The sequence below is a fragment of the Bolinopsis microptera genome, chromosome 2, assembly GCF_026151205.1.
Source record: "Bolinopsis microptera isolate Bmic1 chromosome 2, MBARI_Bmic_1.0, whole genome shotgun sequence".
NCBI lineage: Eukaryota > Metazoa > Ctenophora > Tentaculata > Lobata > Bolinopsidae > Bolinopsis > Bolinopsis microptera.
In genome coordinates, this window is record NC_087073.1 from 13862213 (window position 1) to 13889542 (window position 27330).

At 39.6% G+C, this 27330-nt stretch overlaps 2 protein-coding genes across 3 annotated transcripts in view; both read left to right on the forward strand.

The window, feature by feature from the left end:
* On the forward strand, positions 1-10031 carry LOC134826814 (uncharacterized). The gene is made up of 22 exons (XM_063839314.1): positions 1-207; positions 409-429; positions 821-995; positions 1673-1830; positions 1934-2339; positions 2499-2662; positions 2808-3323; positions 3441-3530; positions 3660-3861; positions 4103-4248; positions 4431-5021; positions 5221-5338; positions 5824-5978; positions 6204-6353; positions 6457-6612; positions 6926-7030; positions 7149-7541; positions 7844-8048; positions 8314-8465; positions 9045-9237; positions 9417-9523; positions 9967-10031. Exons 1-22 carry the CDS (start codon positions 87-89, stop codon positions 10029-10031), a joined length of 4389 nt encoding a protein of 1462 aa, XP_063695384.1. The 5' UTR covers positions 1-86.
* The window catches only part of LOC134826279 (sodium- and chloride-dependent GABA transporter 1-like), a 27535-nt gene continuing 10218 nt past the window's right edge, over positions 10014-27330 (forward strand). Inside the window, exon 1 of one of the 2 annotated variants that reach the window (XM_063838595.1) lies at positions 10014-10034. The gene's annotated coding sequence lies outside the window, so the exon portion shown is untranslated. Of the gene's footprint in view, positions 10035-21916; positions 22008-27330 lie in introns of those variants that run through there. The other variant, XM_063838594.1, reaches the window with a different exon arrangement.

Here is a 27330-nt window from a genome sequence, read left to right on the forward strand (position 1 = left end):
CCAACTAACTTTTCAGTCTTGCCCTGGTGGCAGTAGCGTTAGCTGACAAGCCTGACAATGAGGTACCCTTGGAGGATATCCCTGAAATGCTTCCCGAGGTTGATTCTGCTATGGTATCGGAGAGCGAGGCTGCAGCTGCAGCCATCACTGCTAAGGCTGCTGCTGCTGCCGCTGCAAATGCTGCTGCTGCTAAAGCTGCCTTGGAACGTAAGTTCACTCTTTATATTTCCAATTTTTACATTTTTCAACTGATCTAGTTACGTTTAATTTCTATGTGATCAATTCTTTAAAGTAAAGTTGAATCTCAACAATTAACGTATAATTTTGTAGATTTCTATTCTTACTTTAGATTGTTTGATCTGTTTAACAATTTTGAATAATTGTTTACTAAATCCTTATGTTTTTCAGCGGTTGTATTCAAACATAAGAGTGAGTATAATTAATCATACATGTTAAATATTTCACGAGGAATTTGTAACCATATGTTAAAACTGTGAAGTGTGGAAATATGGGACATAAGTTTTAATTTAATGAACGGCAGCGGTTGTGCCAGTTACCATAGTTACAGCGGTTGTGCCAGTTCAAACTTTGAAGGATCGTTGTCGAATAAAACACGTCCAGTATTAAATATTGTCTACTTTGAGATACATTTTCAGTAAATTCCAAAGATTTGTTCCAAATTCAACATCTTGTCGACATTAATAAAGGCCACACACATTAACTACTGATTGGGTGTGACTGCATTCGAACGTAGGATCTAGCCATGCAAACAAAAAAGCAGATATTATACGCAATATTATAATCTCTCCACTCCACGCAGAATCTGACCTTGAACACTTCGAGTCTCCTGACAAAGCCAGGCACATCACCGCTGTCAAGGGATCCAGAATCAAGTTCTCATTCTTGATAAGGAACGCGTACAATGTTAAGTGTGTCATCTGGTACAAATACGATCATCACAGTAAAGTCAACAGACGTATCAATCCTACTGGCAGGTAACTAGTGACCATGGTAACAGTAACCATGGTAGGCCAGTTGGTAATCTAGCTAGGCACACCTGGGGCACAATATTGAAATTCCTGGGGCACAGTTGGGGCAAAAAGTTACTTGGGGCACACTTGGGGCATAGTCGGGGCAAATACAGTGGGGGCACACTTGGGGCACAGTCGAGGCAAAAAATGACTTGAAGAACAGTTTTGGGAAACTAAACACACTTGGGACACCATTAGGGCACAGCTGGGGCAAAAAGTTACTTGGGACACACTTGGGGCACAATCGGGGCAAAAACAGTTGGAGCACAGTTGAAAAACTAAGTAGGGAAACTGAACACAGTTGGGGCAAGGAGCTACTTGGGGCACAGTTAAGCCCTGAAGTTGAGGCCTGATGAAGCAAATTGGTAAGGGTAAACGATCTTCTTGTGTAATAGTAACTTGCCTTAATACAAGAATTTTTCCTAAACTGTGCTTCTGATCATTTTTTTGCCTCAACTGTGCTTCAACTGTTTTTGTCCCGATTGTGCCCCAAGATTACCAAATTCCCCCATGGTAATATTAACCCTGGTAACAGGGTAACTCAAGCGATTATCACATCTTATCATAGGTAATTTTAATGTTATTAGACCACTAACCCTCTCACTACTAAACTCTGACCACTCTGACCACTCTAACTACAGGTTCTCTGTGTGGTCCTACAAGTCTAAGAGTGTCTACTCCCTCCAAATAGAAGATGTCAGACCAGACGATGCTGGATACTACCGTTCTCTCATCATGTATAATAACGGCATGAGCAAGACAGATCTGTACTACAAACTGACTGTCAGTGACAAACCAAGTAAGTAACCTCCAACATTCTAGGAACTTAAAGAAAAGGAAGTTTTTCAATCACAGCAGACTTTGTACTATCTTTAAAGACTAACTGACTTCAACCCCTTCAGCTGATAACCTGAACAAACTCCAGCTCCGAGGATCTGACATCGTGTTCCGAACCCGGAAACCAGCTGGTGCCTCCGTCACCTGGTACCGTGTCTCCGGCAGCCACAGGATCCGGATCAGCGAGACCGGTGGTCCCAAATACTTCATCCTGGAGGGAGAGGAGAAACTTGTGGTAGCTGATGTCGGTCCTGAAGATATCGGGGTTTACATGGCACTCGTGAAGAAAGGCAGTCAAGTCATCACCAGAGTGTACTTTAAAGCAACCAAGTTGGACTACCACAGACGACCCACTGTAGTGAAGGCTAAGGAGTACTACACTGTTAAACTGAGCTTCAACCTGCCCCGAACTGCTGTAAACAAGCTCAAGGGTATATCCTGGTACCACACCCGTCCCTTCGTGCAGATCAGGTACCTCTTGATACTGTACCACATGTATTAGTTATAAAATATACATGCTTTGAATGGTTTTTACCAACACTGATCTGTCTAAATCTTGAGTTTTCCATTGATATCAACTGCTTTAAACAACCTCTAAACTCTAATGTAATCCGTCTCTTCCATTTACAGCCAGTCTAAAGGGAAGTACCCAAAATACCAATTGGAGAACCAGAAGATGACGCTGGTCATCAACAAGTTGGATGTTAGTGATGAAGGCTACTACGTTGCTGTTATCGAGTTTGCTAACTACAAAACTGAGGCCCTCTTCCTTGTCAAAGTAGAGAAACTACCAGGTTTGGAAAGGAACTAATCGTAATTTTTTCAATTCCTAACATAGGGCTTAGTATACTAATTACATATCCTGCCTATATGTCGAGTGAGGATCTGTTAACGATATCTTGTGATAGATAGTTTTACTAACAGTTGTTTAATTTCCAGTGAAAGCTCTGGTACCAAAGGAACTGAAGATAATGTGGGGACAAGGTGCTGTATTCAGCTTCAGAGTACCGAAAGGAGTAACAGTACAGAAAGTAGACTGGACCTTCTACCACAAGAAAGGCAGTGTCAGCCACTCCATTAAAGCTGATAAACGGATCACATTTGAGAAGAACAGTCCCGACTACTCTCTGAAGATGTCCTGGTGTACTGAACACGATGTAGGGTTCTACAAAGCTGTAGTGACTACAGATGCTAATGAAGAGTTACCTGTCCTGTTCTTCTTGCGAGTAGACGGGGAACCTCCTAGTGTTAAACCAGAGGTAGTTGTCTCACATTTGGGGGATAACGTTACCATGGGGATCTCGTTCAAGAACGCTAGGAAGATCAAGAGTATTGACTGGATGCACATCAACCCTAACAGAAGAGTGGACCCCAGCAAGAGGATTAGTTTCACCAAGTCTAAGGATGGAATGAAGAGAACAGTTCTTGTCAAGAGCATCGAACAACAAGACGCAGGTTTGAACATAGTGTTGCCAGATTAAAATGAAAACATATTTCTTTTCGTTTTCGTCCTTTTACAGGATTAAGTACGAACATTATTTGATATAGCAATAGTAAAAGTAACTTTACCAGGATTCTACGAGGCTATCATAACCCTGGAGGACGGATACAGAACCCGAGCTAGGTTTCTGATAAAGGTGAAGGGAGACGAGGCTCACGTCTGTAAGTTATAATATAACCCGACTGTTTATCAATAATAGCTGTGTTATTTCGGGGGGTTTTTTTTTCGAGCTGTAAAACACTTGCCTTGTTAATAAACATCATGTTATTTGTAACAATTCCCTTCCTCAGTGCTCCAGACTCCAGCTGCAGCCTTCACCCCGACTGGTATACCCAACGGACAGCCCGGCACATCCTCCCGTCCTATTAAAACACAGAACGTAGTCGGACAAACTGTCATTCTGGCTGGTTTCCTCGGAAATGTTCCTGTTGATAAGATCAACTGGTATCGTGTTATTGGAAACAAGAGGAGGCAAATATCCCCCGGCAAGAAGTATGATTTTTTAAATTTTAAAACACTTTTAAATATTTAAAATTTTAATGATCAGAAATCGTTGAAATATTTTTTTAAATATTTAAAATTTTAATGATCAGAAATCATGGAAACAGTACCCACCAACCACGTTAACAGTTACAATGGAAGCAGCGACAATGGTAATAGCAACTATGGCAACAGTATCCATGGTAACAGGATCCATGAAAACAATAACCGTGGTAACAGGTCTTCATCTCAGATACGAGGTAATCAAGAAAGGAACGTACGTGTTTTTGGTGGTGAAAGAAGTAACAAAAGCAGACAGAGGACAGTACGTGCTAGCTGTCAGAACAAAGCACGGAAAGAACCTTGTAGCTTACTACATTATGACAATCGAGGGAACTAGTTAGTTGAAATTAATTCATCAATTGTCTGATATCAGCTAAATATGCTCGGTTTTTTCGGCAAAGCAAATGAATTTTAGTTATAGAGCTACTGTGGAAATATTCCCTGTTTCAACACTTATATGTATAGCCACCATCTGCAGTGCATATTCCTCGTTGTACTAATTCCTAAAATTCTTTCAGAGCCACTTCACACGATCCATCAGTTCAAGAGTCCCCTAGCCCATCACCTGGATATATTCTTCAACAGCGGAGGTCACATCAGCGGGGTAGAGTTCTACAGACTGAACCCCACCACTCTCATAAAGTCAGACAATGTCAAGTACAAGATAGAGGGCCACAAGCTCAGGATCCTTCAGATAGAGTGGGAGGATGAGGGGTACTACCAGGCTGTCATCAACGTGGGAGGGAGGAAAGTCACTAAATACTTCCAGATTACTGTCAACGGGGTGATACCTGACACTGTAGACTTCGAGCCTATCAACCAGGCTGAGAAGATACAAGCTGTGGCTGGGTCTAAGATAGCCCTAAACTTTGAGCTGATGTACGGTAAAAACATCAAGAGTATCGTTTGGTACAAGTTCGATCCTAAGACCAAGAAATCCACCCCAATCAGACCCTCAGGACGTGTAGCGATAAAGACCAAGGGTACCAAGTCCTCTCTTCTGATGGCTCGTGTTAGATTCGCTGATGCGGGTTACTACAGGGTCCTTGTTAAATACATGGGTAGGATGACAGACGGTCTCTTCAATGTCATTGTCAAGGCCGAGCCTAGTAAGTTTTATATTTATATTGCATTCTTTTATAAAAGGTTACAATAAGGTCATAGGCCAATAAGGCCATAGCTCAAACATTATTATTGAGTGTTAAATTGTTTTGCGAAAAAATGTTGATACTACGAATCAGCCAAATATTTTTTATTACACTGATAGTTCCAAACCATCTTTCTATACGTCTATCGTAAATTCTTCAGAAATCGTGAACCCCTGCGAGACCCACCTAGGAGGAACAGTAGTGTTCAGCGTCCATGAACCCAGCAGCACCATCATTACCAAGATCCACTGGTTCAGGATTGTGGACGACGTGCCTCGGTACGTACGAGGGCACCGCACGTGCATACCACGTGTGGTTACCATGTGCATTATACGTGTGGTTACCATGTGCATTATACGTGCATACCACGTGGTTTTATACGTGCACGAACATGACATGTCAGTGACGAAGCTGTCAATGTGTTGATAGATTCCTGACAATCCTATCTGACCCGCGTGTAATGTTGTGTGTTCTGAAATGTGTGTAATGTAAAGAGTGGATGATGCTTCGGGATCAGTCCGGCAATTTAAATCAGGGTGAAATGTCGTCCAAACCCCTGACGTTGTACCATCATTTTAAAGACTTAATTAAGCGAATTTAAACTAGATAAATACCGTCTAAATATTATGACGTTGTTTCTTATTAAGGTTAAACACTTAAACTAACTTAAACTAAATCTGCAGATAGATTAAAACAGCATATATTCTGACGTAATCCCTTTGTAGACTCAAACTAACCAGTTACTGACGTAATCCCCTGCCAGACCCATCAAAGAGGGAGACCAGTTCCAAGTGACTGACAAGAACCGTCAATTGACTATCTCTGGGGTTCAGGACTGTGATATTGGCATGTACCAAGCAGTACTTACTACTAACGATGGGGAGACTAAGGACGAGTATTTCGCTATTAGAGCTGAAGGTTTGGACAGGCACCTTGATACTCATATTATGCTGCTATTACAGTTTAAAGTCTTTCGGTGATAAACACAAAGATGCATTTCAATAACATAAGTGAGCTCTGTTTTGGAAGTTAGAGGATGAGATATATGAGATCTGGTTCTAATAAGTCGATTTATTCGATACTCCAGTAGTCACCATGGTAACATGTGTGTTAGTTAGAAACTAAACTACCCCCTCCTCACAGATGTTGAGCCCCCAATGAGAATTATAAAAGCTACAGAATACTGGACAGTAACTCTCTCCTTCCAATACTCCCTTGTACCTGGTGACCAGGTTAAGAGTATCAGATGGTTCCACCTCTCTGATCCTCGACGAGAACTCAAAACTTCCCCTGGTAAGGATCTTAGAATAGATTCAACATCTTATTTCACCTAAAATATTGAAATTTTAAGCCCCTAAATATCAGCTAACCAAGGATCTAAGCACTTCGTGTCCAGGAAAGTACAAGAAGTACAGCGTCACCGCGGACAGGAAAAGTATGACGATCACAAAACTGAAACCTGCTCTAGACGAGGGCTGTTATATTGCTGTGGTAGATCTTGGAGATTACACTCTCAGAGCTCTCTTCAGATTGGAAGTCAAACCTCTGCCACGTATGTTATAAATAAATCTCTTAGCATAAATTCATGCCACTTTGGATACCATCTCTATGTTAATTTTGATATATTTTCTAGCTGTATTACTTTCAAAAGGCCTAAATATTCTTGTTTCAGCTCGCAAACCCAAGGTACACATCACCAAAGTAAAGTGGGGACAGAACGTTATCTTCAGTTTCGAATCGCCCAAGAACGTCGAGATTAAAGGGATCTCCTGGACCTATGTGAACGGGGGCAAGACCAGGAAAGTGGTGGCTGACGGAAAGAAGATCAAGACTGAAGAGTGCTCACCCCAAATACTACCTGACAGTTAACTGGGTGGACAGACCTGACGCTGGATTCTACAACTGTGAGGTTGCTACTGCTGACGGAGAGAAACTCCCGGTTTCCTTCAAGCTGGTCGTGGAGGGAGAAAGTGAGTTACTCTCAGAACTGTTGTTCATGTCTCAGTTGATATTGCTTATTTTCGTGTAATTTAACTGTTAGTCTACCATTTATTATCGAAATTCAATTTAAATTCAATCCATTCTCAGAGCCAGCAGAGATTCCAAGAGTGATAGAGACCTTCATGCACGACACTGTTACCATGGGATTCGAGTTCGACCACCGCTCCCCCGTCAAGAAAGTTACCTGGTTCCACATGGTTGGCAAGAACAAGATTCCCGTTCACAACGGCAAGAAATACGTACAGAAATCTCCGGCTGAGAACAGGTTCAAGAGAACCATGGACATTGTGTACGTGAACGCTAAAGATAAGGGTCTGTACATAGCTGAGACGGAGCTGGAGGACGGCTACCATACTAGAGCTATCTTTGAGATCAAGATTGTGGGAGACAAGCTTAGGAACATCGTTCTGAAACCGTACAGCAGGACTTCTGCTAACAACAAACCTGCTCAACCTCTAACCTTCCCCCATGAGCCTGCTAGTAAGTAGCAAAACACGCTGTTTTAATTATTGTTACCATGGTAACAGTTACCATTGTTACAGTAACCATGGTTACAGTCACCATTGTTACAGTTACCATTGTTACAGTAACCATGGTAACGATCCCGTAACAATCACCATGGTAACAGTAAACCAGAACTTATTCTGCTTAGCTAGTTTTAAAACTTGATTCCGTTATTTAAATATTTCATGCTATGTTATGTGCTTTATTAAATTTGTTCGAATCATTCGTAATAGGTCTTTACTATGTCACTAGACTCAATCTTATCCTTTCCTCTGCAGTATTCCTGGGAACTCCCGAGGATCCCCAGAAAGTCATTGCTAGAGTTGGAGGTGTTGCTCAGCTGGTCTTCAAATTAGAGGAGATCTCCCCTGACAAGCTGTACTGGTACTACGTTGACAGTCACGGTAACAAACGGGTCATCGCTAAAACTGAGAACATGAAGAAGTTCAATGTTCACGACACCAGGAAGTTCAACGCTTACAGGTTTGGGATTTTATGATTATTCGTCCGTAGGACGGGTTTCCAGCTTTTTTACTGAAGCTCATGATTACTTGTTTTAAAATCGATAACTTTTTAACTTCCTTTTAAGTTTTTAACGTTTTAACTTTTCTTGTGAGCTGATTACTGTTCTGTTATGTGTAACCAGAGGCCCTGGATTGAAGGTTGATTAATTAAACTTTCGCACATCTTCATATTCTATATAATGTAAAACTTATATTCAGTTATTTAATGACTTCATACTCTGCAGGATGCAGGACAAGAAAGCAGGAAAGAACACATTCTACTACTTCCTGACAGTTTCACATCTAAGTGTCAATGATGGTGGTATCTACTACGCTAGACTGGCTGATTCTGCCCAGTCTATCAAACTCTACTTCAGACTCATGGTCCAGGGTCACTGTAAGTTACTTTCTTATTTCTCATTTTAGTTTTACTTTCCATAGCATCACTGATTTTAAAATATATTGGCACGATTTATTTCCGGCCGTTTCCACGAGAGTTTGATAACGTAATACGTTATTATCTCTTATTTAATAATACTAATAACTTAGTAATTTAAGTTTTAGTTTCTCATCATTGATTTTAACATGACCGGGAAATGAATTGTGCCAACCTCATGAGCTGGCACAATTTATTTCCGGTCACATATAATCATGCTCTATCTTCCAATGGTTACCTTGTCCACAACCCCCGCACGAAGAAGAACCATGTGACTATGCAGTTTTACGGTAATCTTATCGAGCTGGATAACACGACTCAAAAGTATACTTTGACCCTAATAGGCTGGGAACAAATCACAACAAACAAATCTCACTGATTCGATTTTAATTCTTCCTCATTCGACCTGCCACTCATCCCACTCATTTTCCCACTCCCTAGAGGTTGGCAAAGCATCTTCATGCTATCCTCTTGTGGGCCATCCAGGTCCAGTGTCTCTCCACATATTTTCACACTGTATTTAACACTAACGTTACCCAGGGAACCAAGGAGTCCAATACACCAGAGCCAACGTTCACTTGTGGCACGATGTTACTATAGGACTGAAGGATCCCAGTACGTTTGTAAAGTGCTCTCTGACGAGTGTGAACTGGTATAGACTGTACCCTCTAGAACAGATTGCCACCAGCAAGAAACATGAGTTTGGGAACAAGAACCTCGAACTTACCATCAGGTTAGGGATTGCTGTTAACTTACTGTTAACCCTGGAGGGTTCCTCTTTTGGTGTAGCATCTGCCAAGAGGGATGATAATCAGGAATAATTTACAAAATCATACTTCTGGGCAGTAACAGATTGAAAACTAACAGATGTATAACATCACTGAAGCGTTCAATGATAATGCCATATCCTAGGTATACCAACTGGGTAGATGCAGGATACTATAAAGCTGTTGTGACGATTGACGGAGCCTACGATTTCGAGGTCATCTTCCTCGTCAGTGTCAGTGGAGAGATCAGCTGTAAGTATTTACTGTCTAGTATTATTACTAGAGTTTTACTATTATCCGTCTATTTTACTATTCTCCTTCTCTGGTCAAATTGTGATACAACTAGCAATTTTTCGCAATTTCATAAGACGTTTGAATTTTACGAACACTGGTTTTATGTCAATAACACGTATCACAGCTTGATTTGATATTGTCATTTTCATTGTACATAGTCATACTATTCGCTGTACTATTTCGATCAAATCAATACGCGGCATAGAGAAGACCAATTCTCTATATGACAAGTTGTTACAAACCACGCCTAGAGAATAAACTGTTTTCAGAGCTTTATCTCTTCTTCAATTGTATAGCAGGAAGTCGGAACCGAAATTTGTTGATATTATCAGTTTTCCTGGCAAGTTGTTAGTCAGTGATGACACGTTGTTATAACTCTGTTAATACCATATCTTCCCCAGCGGATAATGTGAACATGCCCACAAGAATCCTTGCTCTGGACAGAGAAGCCTTCTGGATCCATTAAATCGTACGTAACACACCATACAAACGAACGAGCAGAGCACCACGAACAGACGAACAGACCACATTATTTATCGCGTGACCTGACTGTTTTGACGGAACTTTTAACTTTTATCTGACAAGTTTTCAACACATAATCTCACCCATTTTCGTTATCTGACTTCTTATCGATTTGCTGGCAAATTTTACATTGGTCGACGAGATCTGGTAACGCCAGTTCTGTCCCGAAAATTTAATCTCACGTACTTAAACACTATATAATATAGATCGTTCATGTAATCCACATATTCTAATAACGTTATATTACGGTTTGTTGGACGACTTTACTTTGATTTGTAATTTAATTAAGATTCGTCGCTGCATAACTTAAACTAGTCTTGTCAGTTTTGCACGATGTGAGATGTTTACTCCCTGAACCATTTCATAGTAGAAGACTGATATTTCATAGTAGAGAACTGACATTTCATAGTAGAGGACTGACTTTTCATAGTAGAGGACTGACAATTTTTGGGTCCAACAACATAAAAAGTAAGCATTTGAGGGCAATTGTTTATTCACATAAGTATGTTCATCGTAGTTAGTTTAAACGCCGCGCATCCAGATTACAGAATTCTTAACATGTTTTTATCAAAAGTTAGCAAAATTAGGTCAGCTCATGACCAAAATAAGTTTTCGGCCAATAACTCTAAAATAAGGCATTTTTAGCATATACTGCTTCTATTCATAACTCATTATAAATTGTATACAAATATGGCCATTGCCTATTCAAAAGTCTCTACGATGTTCTATTTCTATGTAGGAACATAACGCAAATTTGAAGAGGCCCCAACAACATTTCCAGCCCTCTGCTATGAAATGTAGGTAAATGTCTAAACTTATTAACAACTTCATGTAATCAAATTCATGAAGGTTTAGTCGTGGATAATAACACGGCTAGACTACAATAAACTTGGCACAATCTCAAATCGCAACGTGGTCATTAATCTTCTTACGTACGTGGATTGAAACCATATAAACGCGTTGTCGAGGCTTTATAAACGTATCTGCGTGACCATATATTATGAACGCGTATAATATCGAGATTGGGCGTATAAAAGCAGTGATGGCCAAATATTTAGGAATGTTTGGCAGCCCGCTCCTATTTGTTGTGATCTTATGACAGGACACGTAAGTAGCCCAGTAGCTGGATGTCTCCGCACATTTTGTATACAATGGTCTGCTGCTAGGATCTGCAGTTTGTTTTAACTCGATTATAACTCACTATTCAGCATGCATCATGTGTTTATACTATTATAGTTAGACTGAGAAGGTACTTTTGTTTCTACATAACCCAGTAATTAGCTACCTTTTCTCTCACCAATATTCAGCTTGTGGTAGTCGAGTTTCTTTAGAACTAGTTACTTGAATATTCAAGAGATTTGTAGTTGTATGTACTCAATGCAAATCTCTTCACTTTATTAGTTTACTAGTGTTACCTGTGCCTACGGCCGGGACTTCACTATCGCAGTTGAAATGCAAAAGTATAAACCCGCCTATTATATTCGATAACACGCATTATCACAGTGCTGGCAAGCACGAGCGGTGTCTTTATTGGGGGTATACTATGTACCCCCTTTACTATTGTACCCCCTTTACTATTATACCCCCTTTACTATTATAACCCCTTTGGTACTCGTCGGAAGCCTCTTTCGTGCACGCGAAGCGTGCACTCCGCCCGGAGGCGGCGGCCGAAGGCCGCCGCCTCCGACAGGAGTTTTTCAGGCATTAAGACTCATCGGAAGTCGTTCAGCAGATTTATTTTTAGTTCAAAACATTCTAATTTGATGTCAAAGATGACAGGAATAAAAATAGTTATGTTGAGATTTTTAAGAAATTTGCATAAAATACTCGCCAGCACTGTTATACGAAATTCGGTAAAAAACCCAAAATCGCCATATTCAGGTGCCTTAAAAACCATGTTAAAATTGAGTTAGAGATCTGAAATTTTTCAGGGCGTCTAGACGTTGACCAAATCGACTGCAAAAAAAGTTTCAGGTTTCAGGAGCATCGGGAAGTGGGTTTTCTAGAACCCCTGTTTTACGATAGATTGTCGTGATACATATATACATATATATATATATTCAGGGATAGACGCTTTGCCAGTCAATTGTAGCCTGTATTTAATTGTCCATAGATTCAAAAGTATAAAAGATACAGCCATTTCCGACCACAGGTCTTGCAAATAATTGTTTATACTTTAGTTTACATTGTATAAAAAAATTATTTGACGTCATAAACACCCCTTGATGACGTCATCAAGTTAACCGTTTTTAAAACTTGATTTTTGACAAAGTAATAACTTTTAAAATTAATTTTAAACCATTAAGGAGTAATTTTATTCAAAATCTGAGGAAATTTTCATCTTAGATAATTGTTCAAGCATTCTGAAAATCTACCGGAAAGTTTTTCTAGCTTGCTCCTTCATAAAGATATTCGTCATTGAAGTTTGTGCTTTTCTGAAGAATTATTTTATAAAAACGTCAATTTTGCGATTTAGTATTCTCTGGTGTTGGGCCATGCCTTGGGTTGTGGAGCTCAGTTCTGCTTCCTATAGGTATAAATTGTGTCATAGGCTAGTTTTAAAGTTGAAAATCGAAAAGTTGCACACGTTGGGACACGCCCAAATTGATAGAAAATCGATAAAATCACTAAAAATTGCTGTTTTCGTCATTTTCTGTCAACTTTAGAGTGCCGTTGTGATTACAGTTCTTCTTAAAATACTTTGAAACTTTGCATGCTTATCAAGCTATATATAAAACAATTACATGCAAAAATTTACGGCGATTCAATATTGGATGCGCACGCAACGTCTGCTCAAAGTTTGCACGTGCGAAAGGTGAGAATTTTGCTCATTCGTGATTTCCAACAAATTCTGCTTTGCCACGACAGTTTAATGTCATTATATATGAATTTAATGCCAACTTGAATGAGTATTAAGTGGCATATTCAGTCAGTGATCGACCGATATGCTTCCCTAAACACAAGGAAATGTTTTTAAAGGATAGATTTCAAAATCGTTGTAACTTCCTCCTTATTAATGAAGATATCAGTTTATATTTCGACTTAATAAAGTACCCTGACATTATAATCAAAAAGAGATGATATTTTACCAAAACCCATAATCATGGGTAGAGTGGACCGCTGTCAGTGTCTCTCTTTTCCAAACAAAAGGAAATGATATTACTTTGATTGACCGTTCTCAAATGCAAAATGATACCGAGAATGAAATCGGTCGCTCGCTTTTCCCATTCATTTACAATTGTAATAGATTAAGAAGAACTACCCAAAGGCAGCTGTACTCGGCAATGAAGATTCAATAAACTTCAGCTAATTCAATAAGTAATACTAATAACTACCACCCTTACCCCGAAATACTAGGTATCGACCCGAACGCAACCCAAAGAGATTTTTACAGCATCTGATTGATGTAATCAATCGAAGCTTATTACAATTCGTACGCCGTGAATGAATGGGAAAAGCGAGCGACCGATTTCATTCTCGGTATCATTTTGCATTTGAGAACGGTCAATCAAAGTAATATCATTTCCTTTTGTTTGGAAAAGAGAGACACTGACAGCGGTCCACTCTACCCATGATTATGGGTTTTGGTAAAATATTGTCGTATGAAAGTATGAAATCTCTCTCTCTAAATAACCTAATTATGGTTCATGTACCAGCGGCCAGCTCTGCATAATATGCAGTAAGGGAGAGAGAGAGAGAGAGAGAGAGAGAGAGAGAGAGAGAGAGAGAGAGAGAGAGAGAGAGAGAGAGAGAGAGAGAGAGAGAGAGAGAGAGAGAGAGAGAGAGAGAGAGAGAGAGAGAGAGAGAGAGAGAGAGAGAGAGAGAGAGAGAGAGAGAGAGAGAGAGAGAGAGAGAGAAAAAGAGAGAGAGAGAAAAAGAGAGAGAGAGAGAGAGAGAGAGAGAGAGAGAGAGAGAGAGAGAGAGAGAGAGAGAGAGAGAGAGAGAGAGAGAGAGAGAGAGAGAGAGAGAGAGAGAGAGAGAGACAGAGAGAGAGACAGAGAGAGAGAGAGAGAGAGAGAGACAGAGACAGAGAGAGAGAGAAAGTCAGCCATTTTATGATTTTATGTCACATTTGTGGTACTAAACCATCAATTAAACGACTTACCACTGGCTTCGTCAGAATTTTGTCGGCACTATACCGAAAAAAAACCAGTCCTGTAATTCTTACCGTTTACTTAATTAAGCCGCTCGGAAATTTCCCAAACACACACACACACACACACACACACACACACACACACACACACACACACACACACACACACACACACACACACACACACACACACACACACACACACACACACACACACACACACACACACACACACACACACACACACACACACACACACACACACACACACACACACACACACACACACACACACACACACACACACACACACACACACACACACACACACACACACACACACACACACACACACACACACACACACACACACACACACATTTACTGGGATTATTGATTTAAAGTTGATGATAGATGATCATTTTAATCCAAAATGAGACACAAAGACTCAAACTATTGGGTTCAAGTAATACCATGAGTAGTATGACCTACTGGAAATGTAACCAAATGAGAAGGCGTGGTGTGTATGTTGAAAGCGCCCTCATCACATTCAGAATCAGATACTATTGTCTTCCAGTATTTACACCTAACTACCTGAGATCCAAAGATGAGCTATAAAAGGGTTGTGTCATGTTTGGGACTCCAGGAAACATAAATCAAGTTTTAATACTCGCCATGACAAACCAACAATCTGAGTCGTGTGACTTTTTCATTCATATATTACACCGTTCGACATATTTGTTTTACAACATTAAATTTTGTGTGAATTTCTAATAACCAATATAATTATATAATATTTTGAGTAAACATTGTCTGGTTCTACGGGCCAGTCCCCAGTCAATCAAATCATAGTTTATATTGTTTGTCACAAGTTTCAATATATCTAGACCTGCCAAGAGTTTCCAAGCATAACTATATAACTTACATAGTTATATTGTAAGGGTAGCATATATATATTCAGCTCACTATATGCAACACCGTAATACACTCCCTAATAAACTATTGAGTAGCAAGTTGCAGTAATATTGTTATAACTACATGCCACATGAAGAGGTCTCCTGCTAGTCGTTGGAGTTGCCTGCATCACACACATCTCTTAAAGTTAAACGTCGTAAAAAGTTTATCCAGCCCACTCGGTTCAATGCTAACTGAAGTACTGCATCTCGGTTGATGTTGTCAACACCTGTTAAGTTAGCAGCATCTTCAAGTGAACAGTGCAGGTCATCCAACCCTTTCCGGGTCTCCTTCGTGACCTCTTTCCATTGTTAGGTAGGAATCCCTACTAAGATTTCTTTATAATTATTTTGTTTCCTACATGCGCCAAAACAAAAATCTTATCCTGAATATTTCTATCGAATCGATTCGCCCTAAAACACTGTCCGACTTTTGTTTTTGTCTCTGAACAACTCCTCGACACATACACCAATATAAACACCACGCCTTCTTATTTGGTAACATTTTCAGTTGGTCATTCTACTCACGGTATTAGTTGAACCCTATAATAGTTTTAGTCTCATTTTGATCATCTATAATGTTTTAGTAATTTTAAGTGGGGCACGTAACGGTTATGTTATATACATAGTTGGAAGTTTTTTCTAAACTTTGATGACACTGTTTCATGATAAGTACCAGGAAATTGTACTTCAATTAATTTGAATTGTTACAACTTTCTCATAGACTTCTATAAGCTCCAATATAATTGTCTGACGTTGCGACCTCAACTATTTTTCAATAATAGTTGCGGTCCAGGAGGAGACGCGCGTGTCTGGCCAGCTGGCAACGTCTGACAACAGTTCTTGACATTCTGCCAACTAATTATATAGGAAAGAGAATTTAGTGTATGCTATTAGCACTTTTAGCAGTCTACAATTTAATTTGGTCTGTACAACCCAAGTCCCAACTGCCAACTATTCAGTCCCGACCTATAGTTGTTACTTTCTTTTGTTTTACTCTCCTATTTATTTTCTACGTGCTCGTTTACCACCGATTGTGTATACCATCAGACCAACGTAAACATAGCGGTCCATCAATATAGTCCATCACACGGTTCCGGGTATGAACTGTATATTTTCTTTCATCTAAGTGTTCCCTCCCTTTGTTAATTGGTTTGGAGACTTACTGCCTTACGTAGCCCTTTCTCCCGCGATTAAGTCAAGGGGTTAAAGCCCTATATATAAGTATATAATATATATGTAACTAAGAGGCTTATATCCAAATACTCCAACATGTTGACAGTTACTCCCTGCACGTGCAGGATTTGCAGAATTGCACTTAATTGTACACAGTAAAACTGGTAAGTAGAATTAAGTAGAATTACCTCCGACTCCCCCCAGCACGGCCCCGTACCTCACTGCCTCACTAGTAGTCGTCAGTGTCACTACCTTGAAGCCTTGTTGCCGTGCATCTTACCTTTTGCTGTTATTGAACTTCAAATTCAGTGGACCTTGATATGTTTGGAGAGATATTACTATATTAGCATTCTTGTTGCCGTTTAACTATAAAAGTATGAATGAGTAGTAACAAAGAATGTCTTCAATGTTTGCACTTTTATTTAACTCTTTTCTTTCTACGGAATTATCAGAAATTTTCATCAGAAACATCACAACAATGTGACTTATAAATAATGTTCCTATCCCGATATTAATTCTTTTTTTCTAAACAGATTTTGTATATATTTTGACTAAAAGAACGCCATCTCCAAAACGCTTGAGTGTCAGGACTACCATTTGCGAGTAATACAGTGGTGGTAATTTACTCTGTATATTCTGATCTCGATCCTGGACCTATGTGGTAATTTTGCTCTCTAAACCAAAACCAGAACCAACTACCACTTGCAAGGCTCTTTGTCACGCACCGCCAGGCGCCAGAATACTTTGTCACACTGCCAGAGTACTGAGCTCAAAGTATCAAAGGGCTCCATCTCAGAGCACAGAGTAACAATTGACGTAATATCAGGGGTTCAGAGAGTGCCAAAAGCGTAAGCCGCCAACAATTACTGTCATTGGCTTGGGCAGGACCAGGACTGAGGATCTGCCGCCAAATACGGGACCAGTAATACAGTTTCTGTTTCTCCTGCGTGTACAGCTCTCCTTGTAAGCGTATGGTGGGTTGTGTGAGGGGTTATATCCTCGTGACTACGATAAAGAGATTGGTAGCTCGCTCTAACTACCTCTCTCTCTCTCTCTCTGTTGGAGAGCTACCAACAACCAGATATCTAATCGAGGAGTTATCTGCACGTATTTGGCATGATTCCTACCTAGACCTACGTCATTACATCTGTATAGTGTAACACACTGTAGCAGTAGGGCGCGGACTATCTCTGGCAGTCTGCCAAGCTTGCTCTCTGCACTCATTACGACTATGCAGCATCTATTATACTACTCCATTATTACTTTAGTTTGCGTCATCTAGCTGATCTCTAAAGATGGCTGACTCAGGATCACCAGCCCGGGTCTACTTGTTAGGTATAATTATCCAGCTAAGTGGTTTGTTTGGCTCCCCTGTTGGACTTGGCTGTTGAGTCCATGGCATTATTATTATACACGCTGACAAAAGCTGCCGTCACATACGGATGGCATGTTTTGGGCGTATCCGGCTTATTTGGCTTTTAGCTTCGAGTTTTAACACCCCTTGATTGACGTTCTTTATACAGTTTATACGCCCGTTCTGCACTTGCTGTGTTTCCGATTACTGTGTAACGTGCGTAATTCGTTCCTTTGCACTGAGCTAAACCCTAATATATATATATAATATAATATGTAATATAAGAGTTTGTTGTTTTTCTCAGGGCTGTAATGAAATGAAATGAAATGAAATGAGGTATTTATATCCCGTTCATATGATTAACCAACAACACATTACACAAGGAAGGTGGTTAACCATGTCAGAGCGGCTGACTGTGAGTGATGTAAGCGAATGTGTAAAAATGAACAAGAGTATAACTCAATATAAGGCTCAGACAAAATTAAAACATCTTTTATTTTAAACCACGCTAAACTAAAAAGAAGCAGAGACCATACAATACATGTGGTATAATAAAAAAGTTACTTTTAAACGTAACCTATTCCGTATTGTTATCGATTATGTTCAATATGAAAAGTACTTAAAATACTTTAAACTTTTGATAAACCGATTAAAATTTTGACAGCGTTAAATCTGGTGCTAAGTGCGTTTGTATTTCGTCAATGAATATCGCCGTTTCCATTGCTACGATACCTTTAGAAAATACAACAGAAATCAGCTTCCAATACTTTTACGTATTTAACATCATTACGTATTTAACTAGGTACATTGGTTACTCTCCATTTTCGCGGTACTGTGCAGTTTTGTGGTTCTTTGTATGTTGACTGTATTGTTGAGCACATACATACAAGTAATGTAGCCAGATCTCTATAACGTAGCCAGAAATGGAGTCAGATATCTATAACGTACCCAGAAAGGGAGTCAGATCTCTATAACGTACCCAGAAATGGAGTCAGAATTCAGATATCTATACGTACCCAGAATGGGAGTCAAATCTCTATAACGTACCCAGAAATGGAGTCAGATCTCTATAACGTACCCAGAAATGGAGTCAGATCTCTATAACGTACCCAGATCTCTCTCCTAGGGGATTAGTCTGCTCTATCTACGTTCACAGTACCATCCTTTGTAGTATTACTACTATACAGCTTATGTAAGATAACCTTCGTCCCTTACAATCAGTACCCATACTCTTTATTTTATTGATCGTGAGCCCGTTCTTGTCCAAACCCAGCACCCTTAACAGACACATCATCTCCGTTTTCTAGAAGACCTAAATAATCACATCAATCATATTTATCAGGCAGGGAAATATTTGTATTCGAATGTTTATGAAGCGGAGGGGAGCAGGAGCTTTTACGCCACTGTAGAGTAAGGGAGCTCCACCCTCCTGACTAACTCCTCCTGGTCAACTCTTAATGACGTCACCTCTAGCTTTTCTCATGCAGCAGAATTATTTTCCTGTCAAGTGTCAGCCTTCCGGATGTATTTTGCATAACATTCCAGGGCTTACAGATCTTTATTGCAGACCATATGCCGCTGTGATGGCCTTGAAACTTTATAAGGTTACTCGGCAGCATTTTATGTTTCGTGCGCGTTCTGCCGCAATTGTGTCAGTCCTGTATAATTCTGGAGAAGTAATGTAATAATATAGATTGTATCCTGACACGCACAGCCGCCTAGTTTTAATTGGCTGTCTAATTATACCAGTGTAATTATATGTTGGAGTGCTTATACCATCTTGAAGTGCATTTACAAGATATTATATACAGTCAGTATTTACAATGCTTTGGCTCAAAGACTGTTTTGGTGTTAGCTTTTGTATCAGATCTGGTCTGCAAAACGCGCGGCTTCAGTTATATATTTTCTCATTCAGTTTAACGGGGTTAGTATAGGCGGGGTTGGGTGGGGTTGGGTGGGGTTGAATGGGAGTTGGCGGTGTGTTTTACCGGCCCTGCATAGAGCAAGGGGTTTGGACGGAGGAAATTGCGATTGAATCTAATACAAAACTATACTATATCATATATGTATAACATAATCTAAAAAAAGTCTTATGTTTGATAAATAAAGTTCTTATTTTTACTAGGTTGACACTATGTAGTATGTAGTCATTCATAGACATATTTGGCGATACTAGATTGCGAGCAACAGAAATTCAGTCCTGAGGTTCACTACTGTACTATCTTCCAATACGTTCTTTAGTATAGTGTGAAAACTACCGTTCTACTATTTTTGGGACTCTGCCAACTTTTGTCTACTTCAAGAGTACTGGTATATTTTGTTGTACGGAGCTCTCATGTTTTAAAATGGTTGGTATTTCGCACTCTACATCGTGTTTACCAGTAGTCTGCAGCGGACCTTTTACTGCAGTGTGAATTCCTTACAATCTATTCATCGGCACGGAGTTTGAAGCATTAAGTTCCCGTTGTAGAGTTTCCATTTTCCATAGACCTGTAGTATTTAGAGGCGGAGGATTTTAACTCCAGACCAACTAATTACCAGATATTATGCTCCTCCCTTTTTTATACAATAACTTAGCATTTATGGTTTGGATTTCAGGAATTCCATTCTTTGACTAATAAACGTTGTGGAAACGAATTATTTCTTGTAAAATGCAATCAGGAGATCATGAACTATGTCTTGTATGTACTTTGATCCTTCAAAAAGCCGCAACAGTTTCAACTTTAATGTTATCAACTCATTTCAGATTTGGAACAGTTCCATTCATTGCATAGTCACTCTTCTTGTCTCACGGAAACACGAGATAGTGTTGGCCGTTGGGCTGTACTTGGTTACAAACACTAAGGGAATAGTCAATCTTCAATCTCCGGACCAGTCGTGCTCCAAATCAAATCAAACTATTATGTCATCATTATGCAAATATTATGTAATCAATGATTATTCTAAACGGTTATTCCAGACGAAAACACGATTACTAATCATGTTTTCGTCTGGAATAACCGTTTTGAATTCAGTTGGTCAGGTATAAAATTGGTCTGCAGTATTTAGTTTAATTTAGTTTAATTAGTTGTGTTTTTTAAAGTTCATTTTGTTCGCATCTTTAAGAGTCAAAAGATAACTTCTCCAAGCAAAATCAAGTTTTTTAAAGAGGCGCCTCATTATAAATCATTATACCTCTCTTGGGGTTTATCTGACTATACTTAGTAAACATAGTGTTTCTCGGTATTCTACTTTTTAGTTATATATTTAATAAAAATAACAAGAAATAAGAATAGAATAAAGACCTGCATTGATCAGTTACAAGAATTTTCATGATTGGAAAGTAAAAGGTACCGGGAATCGCGGAATTTCTGTGTTAGATTCCCCGTATCTTTGGTAGGCATTTGTAAAGTCTTGTAAAGTCACATACACCAGTCACCTCCGCTCATCAGATTCTTATAATCACAACCGTAACGTCTTCCGCACCATAGAGTCCTTATCCTTAGTATTATTCAGAACAAAATATTCTTTTTGTATCCTTATTATCAGTGAACCGAATAATATGATTATTATTGTGGCCTAAAACAACATAATATTATATCCTCTTATCATATTAATTGTATTATGCTATTATGCTTTTATTGCTTATACTGTGTTAATCAATTCAGTACTGTTTTCTGGACCAGACATCTTCTGGGACATCAAAAATTCTTTTCCGTAGAACAACTACAAGTGCAATAGTAGATAGAGCTTAATCAGCTTTACGTAACGACAATGAATAATTTCTACATATTATGGAAGGAATTATTCATTCGTGAATAATTTCGAGCACAATAAGTGACCTCTAGGCCGCATACTACAGTATAGTACTTTAATAAGCTGTCTGCCGTAAACAGATTATTTAACCGCAGACCCCGCTGTGTGGGTGGTGGGGTTGCTTTTCTCCGAAAAAGTAGTCCCAAGAAGGCGCCTGATCGTCTAATCATAATGTTGGCTCTCTGTCATGCTATTTCATTTCTTGGCCAACAAGACGCAGTTACTGTTTTAATTGACGTCAGTAATAAATTCACCAGAGGAGGGAAAGTAAAATCGCGCGACTGAAATTATTAATCTTCCGTGACGTCAATAAATGAAGCCCGTCCTTATAAACGAGCAAATGATCCTTAACCTGCAGTCTCCCGTCTATTTTAATTTTGCTGTTTAATTTGACACAGAAGCGCTCACAACATCGTGTGATAATAGGTAGTAGACACCAAACATAGCAGCTCGCGGGGTAGCCGAGAATCTTACCCCTAAGTGTGCTTAATTGGGTCAGCTCTTAGCGGCAGGCACACGCTCTCGCCAAATTCTCCTCAACTCCTGGTTAGTGCCATCATCCGATACTGTCACCAGCACAAGCTGGTCTTATCGGTAAATAGTCGCTACCGCGGCAGATTATCCGGTAGTGTTTCGTACCTTTCTAGTTGTAATAATGTTACGGAGAAACACGTAGAGTTATCTGGTATCTGATAGCCCTGTTTGTAATAATGTTACGGAGAAACACGTAGAGTTATCTGGTATCTGATAGCCCTGTTTGCGCGATTATTCGTTATAAAAGCAAAGTTTGGTTTTACTTCTTTACTTGTTGATTACGTAATAATAGTTTTCAGGGGGTGGGAGATATTGCAAAGTGTTTGTGTTTTGCAGGGCTGCACAGCTCTCTCTCTCCTATCGGCACGTGTGAGAGGATATGTGTTATAGTGTAGAGATGCCCGCTAAGTGCGAATTATATGTCTATCTTAACTTTCTGCTTTCCTCAGAACCAACTGTGATTTTTATTTTATTTCGTCAAGTGCAGCCGCGGATACTTTTTGAGCCACGCAATTAAGGATCAACCGGGCCTTACTAAATTTTAATAAATCTGCCCGTTTACAGGTCTCACATTCCTCAATTCCTCAGAGTTCTGCAGATCGGGAGACCGGTCACGATGGTTACCAGACCAACGTGCCATGGTTACCGGCTGTCAACTGGTCAACTGGTTTGGCTGCAGTGTGATACCACCGACCCTGCTTTAGCGTGCTGAAATCCTTGTATAGGCGTTATTTACTGACCTGGCATATCTTTACCCTATCGGCATGTCTCAATAGTTGAGTTGGTGCCGCTATTTTATCTTACGTTAGCAACTTACTCTGTTTAGCACTAAAATGTTACTGCGCATCTGCAGCAGCTCAATGGTGATGATCTAATCCGACAAGGCTTTGCTGACGTAGTTTATAACAATCCCGCCTGACCTGCGGCGAAATGATCATCTCAACCTAACTACGTTATTTTTGTTTTTTATATACTCTGCCGTGTTCGTTCCAACGCCTTTTTTAAAAGTATTCCGTTAATTATTTGATCTGTACAGGTGGCCGAGTTGTTAATCTTATTTTGACGGCAGCGGTACTACAACGAAAACGGAATAAGGGACCTTACCGTGTCATATAGTAGTCCACCTCACATACATAACAACTACGACGATAATATTATGCATGTAATTGCCACGTATACAGCTTCAACATATTCAATATATATCTTAATATGTTCTGTTTATTTCTCTGAAAATCAGGGTTTAGACCAATTATTTCCCCTTGAATTGGAAAAATTTATTCTAATGATGACCCGGTGGCGTTTAAGGCTTGTTTCTTTGAATTAGATAAGGTTACTAGTTAGTTACACTAAAGTTATAGTGGGTACTCATACTGGCTAATGGTGGTCCAGTCTAGCGTCCACTGCTGCTGCAGTCTGACGTATCTAGCATCACACGAACTATTGAGTTAGGTCATCATTCTACGTGTTTATATGCTAGATTTTCACGCCGGACGATATGAGACGATCTTTCTCGCTGATTGGGAGATTTTCAACTATTTTTAGCGGGATTTTTTCCATGCATCTTGGGCGCCGGGGTCTAATAAAGTTAAAAGTCTATAATTATTTTATTATCGGCCCATATTTTTATCAGAAGTAACGTTACAGTTTGTTAATTCTTAATTATTTCGATGATTTGGCTGATTTGGCTAATCAGATAATTTCATCATTGACGGCAAAAATTAATTCACTGATAGTAATGATGTTTAGCAAAAATATAAGCGGTTTACGCATTAAACAGTCCATGAACAGCTTAGCTCTGTCCGTCCACAGTTGTTAGGAAAATGTTTGTTGATAGCTGGGTCCACACCTCAAGCGTGACAGATCACGCGTCTACCTGTTCTTCAGGCTGTGATCATGGTCAACATGTCCACCAGACCGTCCACCAGACCGTCCACCAGACCGTCCACCAGACCGTCCACCAGACCGTCCACCAGATCCTAGCCTGTCCCAATATTATGTTTACTATCTATAATTTAATATTCAACCGTATAATAGTATTTGCTATATTTATAAAATACTTAATCTTTATGAATTTTGGTAATTTCTGAAAAGTTCATCAAGAAAATAAATTGCTAAGGTCATTTCTGAAACTTTCTTCGGGAAATGTAAGATTAAACGAGAAAATGGTTGCTTCATTAATGTTCACTACAGAGCTAGATATTTCTGATCTTATCACTTACCTCGCATCTCTTTCAGTTTCAGTAAATCCAGATAATATCTACAGAATCCAGAATAATAAGGATTCTGGATTCTGGAATGCCAAAAATTCACACTTAGAAATTTTTGGTTCAGCTTCATTCTACTGAGTCATATCATTATCATAGAGTTCAATACTGTTCTCAGACCTCCAAACATTATTACCTCCAAAAATTCAACAGCTCTGTCGCCATGCAAGATAAAAGGTTTTAAAAGGTTCTGAAAGGTTACATGCGAAATCATTGGAGCACTGAAGCTTTTATGGCGCTAAATTTCATTAGTTGATTGAACCTTATATTTATCTTTTCACGCTTTTTAACGGTTGTTGGATCAAATTAAAAGTTAGAGCTGCCAGGAGTGCAGTGTGCAAAATCACACAAAACTGCCGTTTAATGCTTAAACAAACAATATAAGAACGGAAAAGCAATGAAGAGGGTCGATTGTCGAATTGTTTCGCGCGCCAGTCCACGTGTGGCCCGAGTTGGTCTGCTCCGGCGTTACGTCACCAGGGTAACGCGTTACTCTGGTGACTTAACGTTGGTCAGACAGCATGACGTAACACTAACAGTGCGTGTAACGCGTTACTAGGGAGTATGTGATGCTGTATGTGCTATTTGTTTTTGTTTTCCGTTATTTAAAGTTCTAGAATGTCTGTTTGCGGCTGACCTCTCCTACAATTTGTAGTATTACACATATTTTCGTATAACACATGTCTGAGAGTATTGAGTTGTCCTTGAAGTAAACTTTTTTAGAGACTCGTTGATAATTTGAACGTTGACAACCTTGTCGTGCACCGGCTCGCTTTATTATTTGTTTGCCACCTAAATCTGAATCTCGGGTTCAAATCAACTGGTGGTTGGTTGGGACCTCCCAGATTCCCTTTTCAACTAGTCCTGCAGCAAGAATATTCACCAAGTTTATCATCAACGAGGCTAAACAACGCTTTATTGTTGCCGTTCGTTTCAATAATCCATTTACCTTTGAGGGGCTATTATAAAAGCAACGCCAATTCCCAGGAACCTCAAGGGTGAAACCATATTCTGATTGCTCGCTAATTGAATGAAGACCTCTAATCAGTGCCAATTAAGCTAGCACGTGAGATATATTTAGAGGCCTTGTGAGATCTGAAACTCACAAATCACTTGATTTGAAACCCAACCTCACAATACATTGGTTGGTTTCACGATACAGAAGATAGTCAGTTGTTTAATCCCTTTCGGAGTAGATGCTTCAATATCCCGCTAGTGTTTTCAAAACTGTTGAGCCACGCCTGCTTTCCCTTCTGAGTTACTAGTGACGGACCAGTTCCATTGAGTCTGTTTCCGTCCTGTTACTACGGAAACACACTCACTTACTACTACAGACACGTGCTGACATCTTCTGTCAAACACAACAATCTAGTCACCACGTGTAACATGCACTGTCAGGCGTCTCACTGTCCAATCAGGAGCTCCCAACACTATCTATCCCCCAATCAGGAGATTTTAATCCGACCACTTGTGTACTCACCTAGTGTTTCATGTCAAGGTCTAGGTCTACCGTGTTCAGCCAGCTAATCTGCTATCTGAACTCTGAAGTCGTGATGAGAGGAAGAGTAATAGCTGACAGATGACGTCACGTGACAGATGACGTCACGTGACAAATGTCAGATGACGTCACACCTAACCACATTGTATGTAATCCTCTTGTTTGTACAAGAGAGTATCTCACCTCACGGCACGGCTTCCTCTCACCATTCACACGCACATGTCACTGGTTTTATCCTCTAAGCATTACATTCGCGTGTATCCCAATGTCATGTATATTAATCAGCTTAGTTGCTCCTCCCTTTGTATCGCTACCTTTATATTGGCCCTGAACTCTAAGTTAGTAAGAGTAATTCTGCTATCTGTCGTTTATGGAGCTGTTTGCTTTGTTTCTTTCTGGTCCATGTAAAGACTGAAGATCCGTTCATTAAGACGTTCAAATCTAATTTGGGTACCACGTACCGACAGAATTTCGGTTGGAATTCTTCGCTTTCAAAATTGTAACTATTTTTAGTTTTAGCTAAATCTGGGGTCACGTTCGTCACGTAACGACTGAAGATTCGTTCATTATGACTTTGAAATCTTATTCGGGTACAATCTTATTGTAACTATTTTTGGACTTGTTTCAGATTTTAGTCTGGTTGCACGTTCGTACAGTTACTAGAATTAGACTGATCGAACGTTAACCGTGTTGGTTTAAAGCCAAAAAAGATGTGAAATGTCTTGTTCCCTGGAATCTAAACAATGTATCACCCTCAATATTTAATTAGTTTTTCATTTTGAACGGGAATTTCCTGAAAGTTTGTCCCTTGGTGCCAGGTGCTTGAATCACTATCTAATTTTTTGAATGTTTTTTATTGGTTTTCATAACAGCTCAATTATATTCATATACCCGCTAATCTAATCCACACCTTTGATAGAAAAATTAGCCCCAGAAACGGAATAATTGCGTCAGTGCAGCGCTGCAATTGACCGTGAGAAACTTGATATCGATTATATGGAACATTATCGTGTTTGTATTTTCAGTGATTGCTTCTTGGCAACAGTTCTACACACCCTCATCCTACCCGTACTTATTATTCAGCTCGTCATTATTCATTAGTCCATAATAATAATTTTCAACACGTTGGGCTGTCGCATATCCTGTACCTACCACTACCAGTAGATAATAGATATATCACTGGTTTTGTTGTTGTAGCGCAATAAGAAAGTTAGCTGGTTCGACAGTTGGTTTAGCAACGTATACCGACTATCACAAAAACAGTGTTTTGTTTTTGCTACATTGGTCTTTCGTGCTTTTTTTCGTGTCAATATTAAAATAACGTTATCTTACAAATATATTGGAGTATTGGAATATCCGAAAATGAAAATCCACCTAATTTTTCTTGTTTATCGTGGAATGCGGGTCATGAGGCGAAGCTGCGAAGGAACATACACTCAACCCCATCAAGCTACGCAGCTGCCTTCTCGCGTGTAATTAATTCTGGTCCGCTCTGTTAACGGTAATTGAGCCTTGAGGGCATGGTGGCTACACAGCCGTCAGAACAAAAGAACGGACCTGCGTCATAGATTAG

Bases quoted from the DNA above. Each gene is read 5' to 3' on its own strand.
- LOC134826814 (XM_063839314.1), top strand. From the start codon at position 87: ATGCTTCCCGAGGTTGATTCTGCTATGGTATCGGAGAGCGAGGCTGCA. The intron at 8,466-9,044 runs GTAAGTTACTTT...AACGTTACCCAG, and splicing joins ACTCATGGTCCAGGGTCACT to GGAACCAAGGAGTCCAATAC. The intron at 9,238-9,416 runs GTTAGGGATTGC...GCCATATCCTAG, and splicing joins AACCTCGAACTTACCATCAG to GTATACCAACTGGGTAGATG.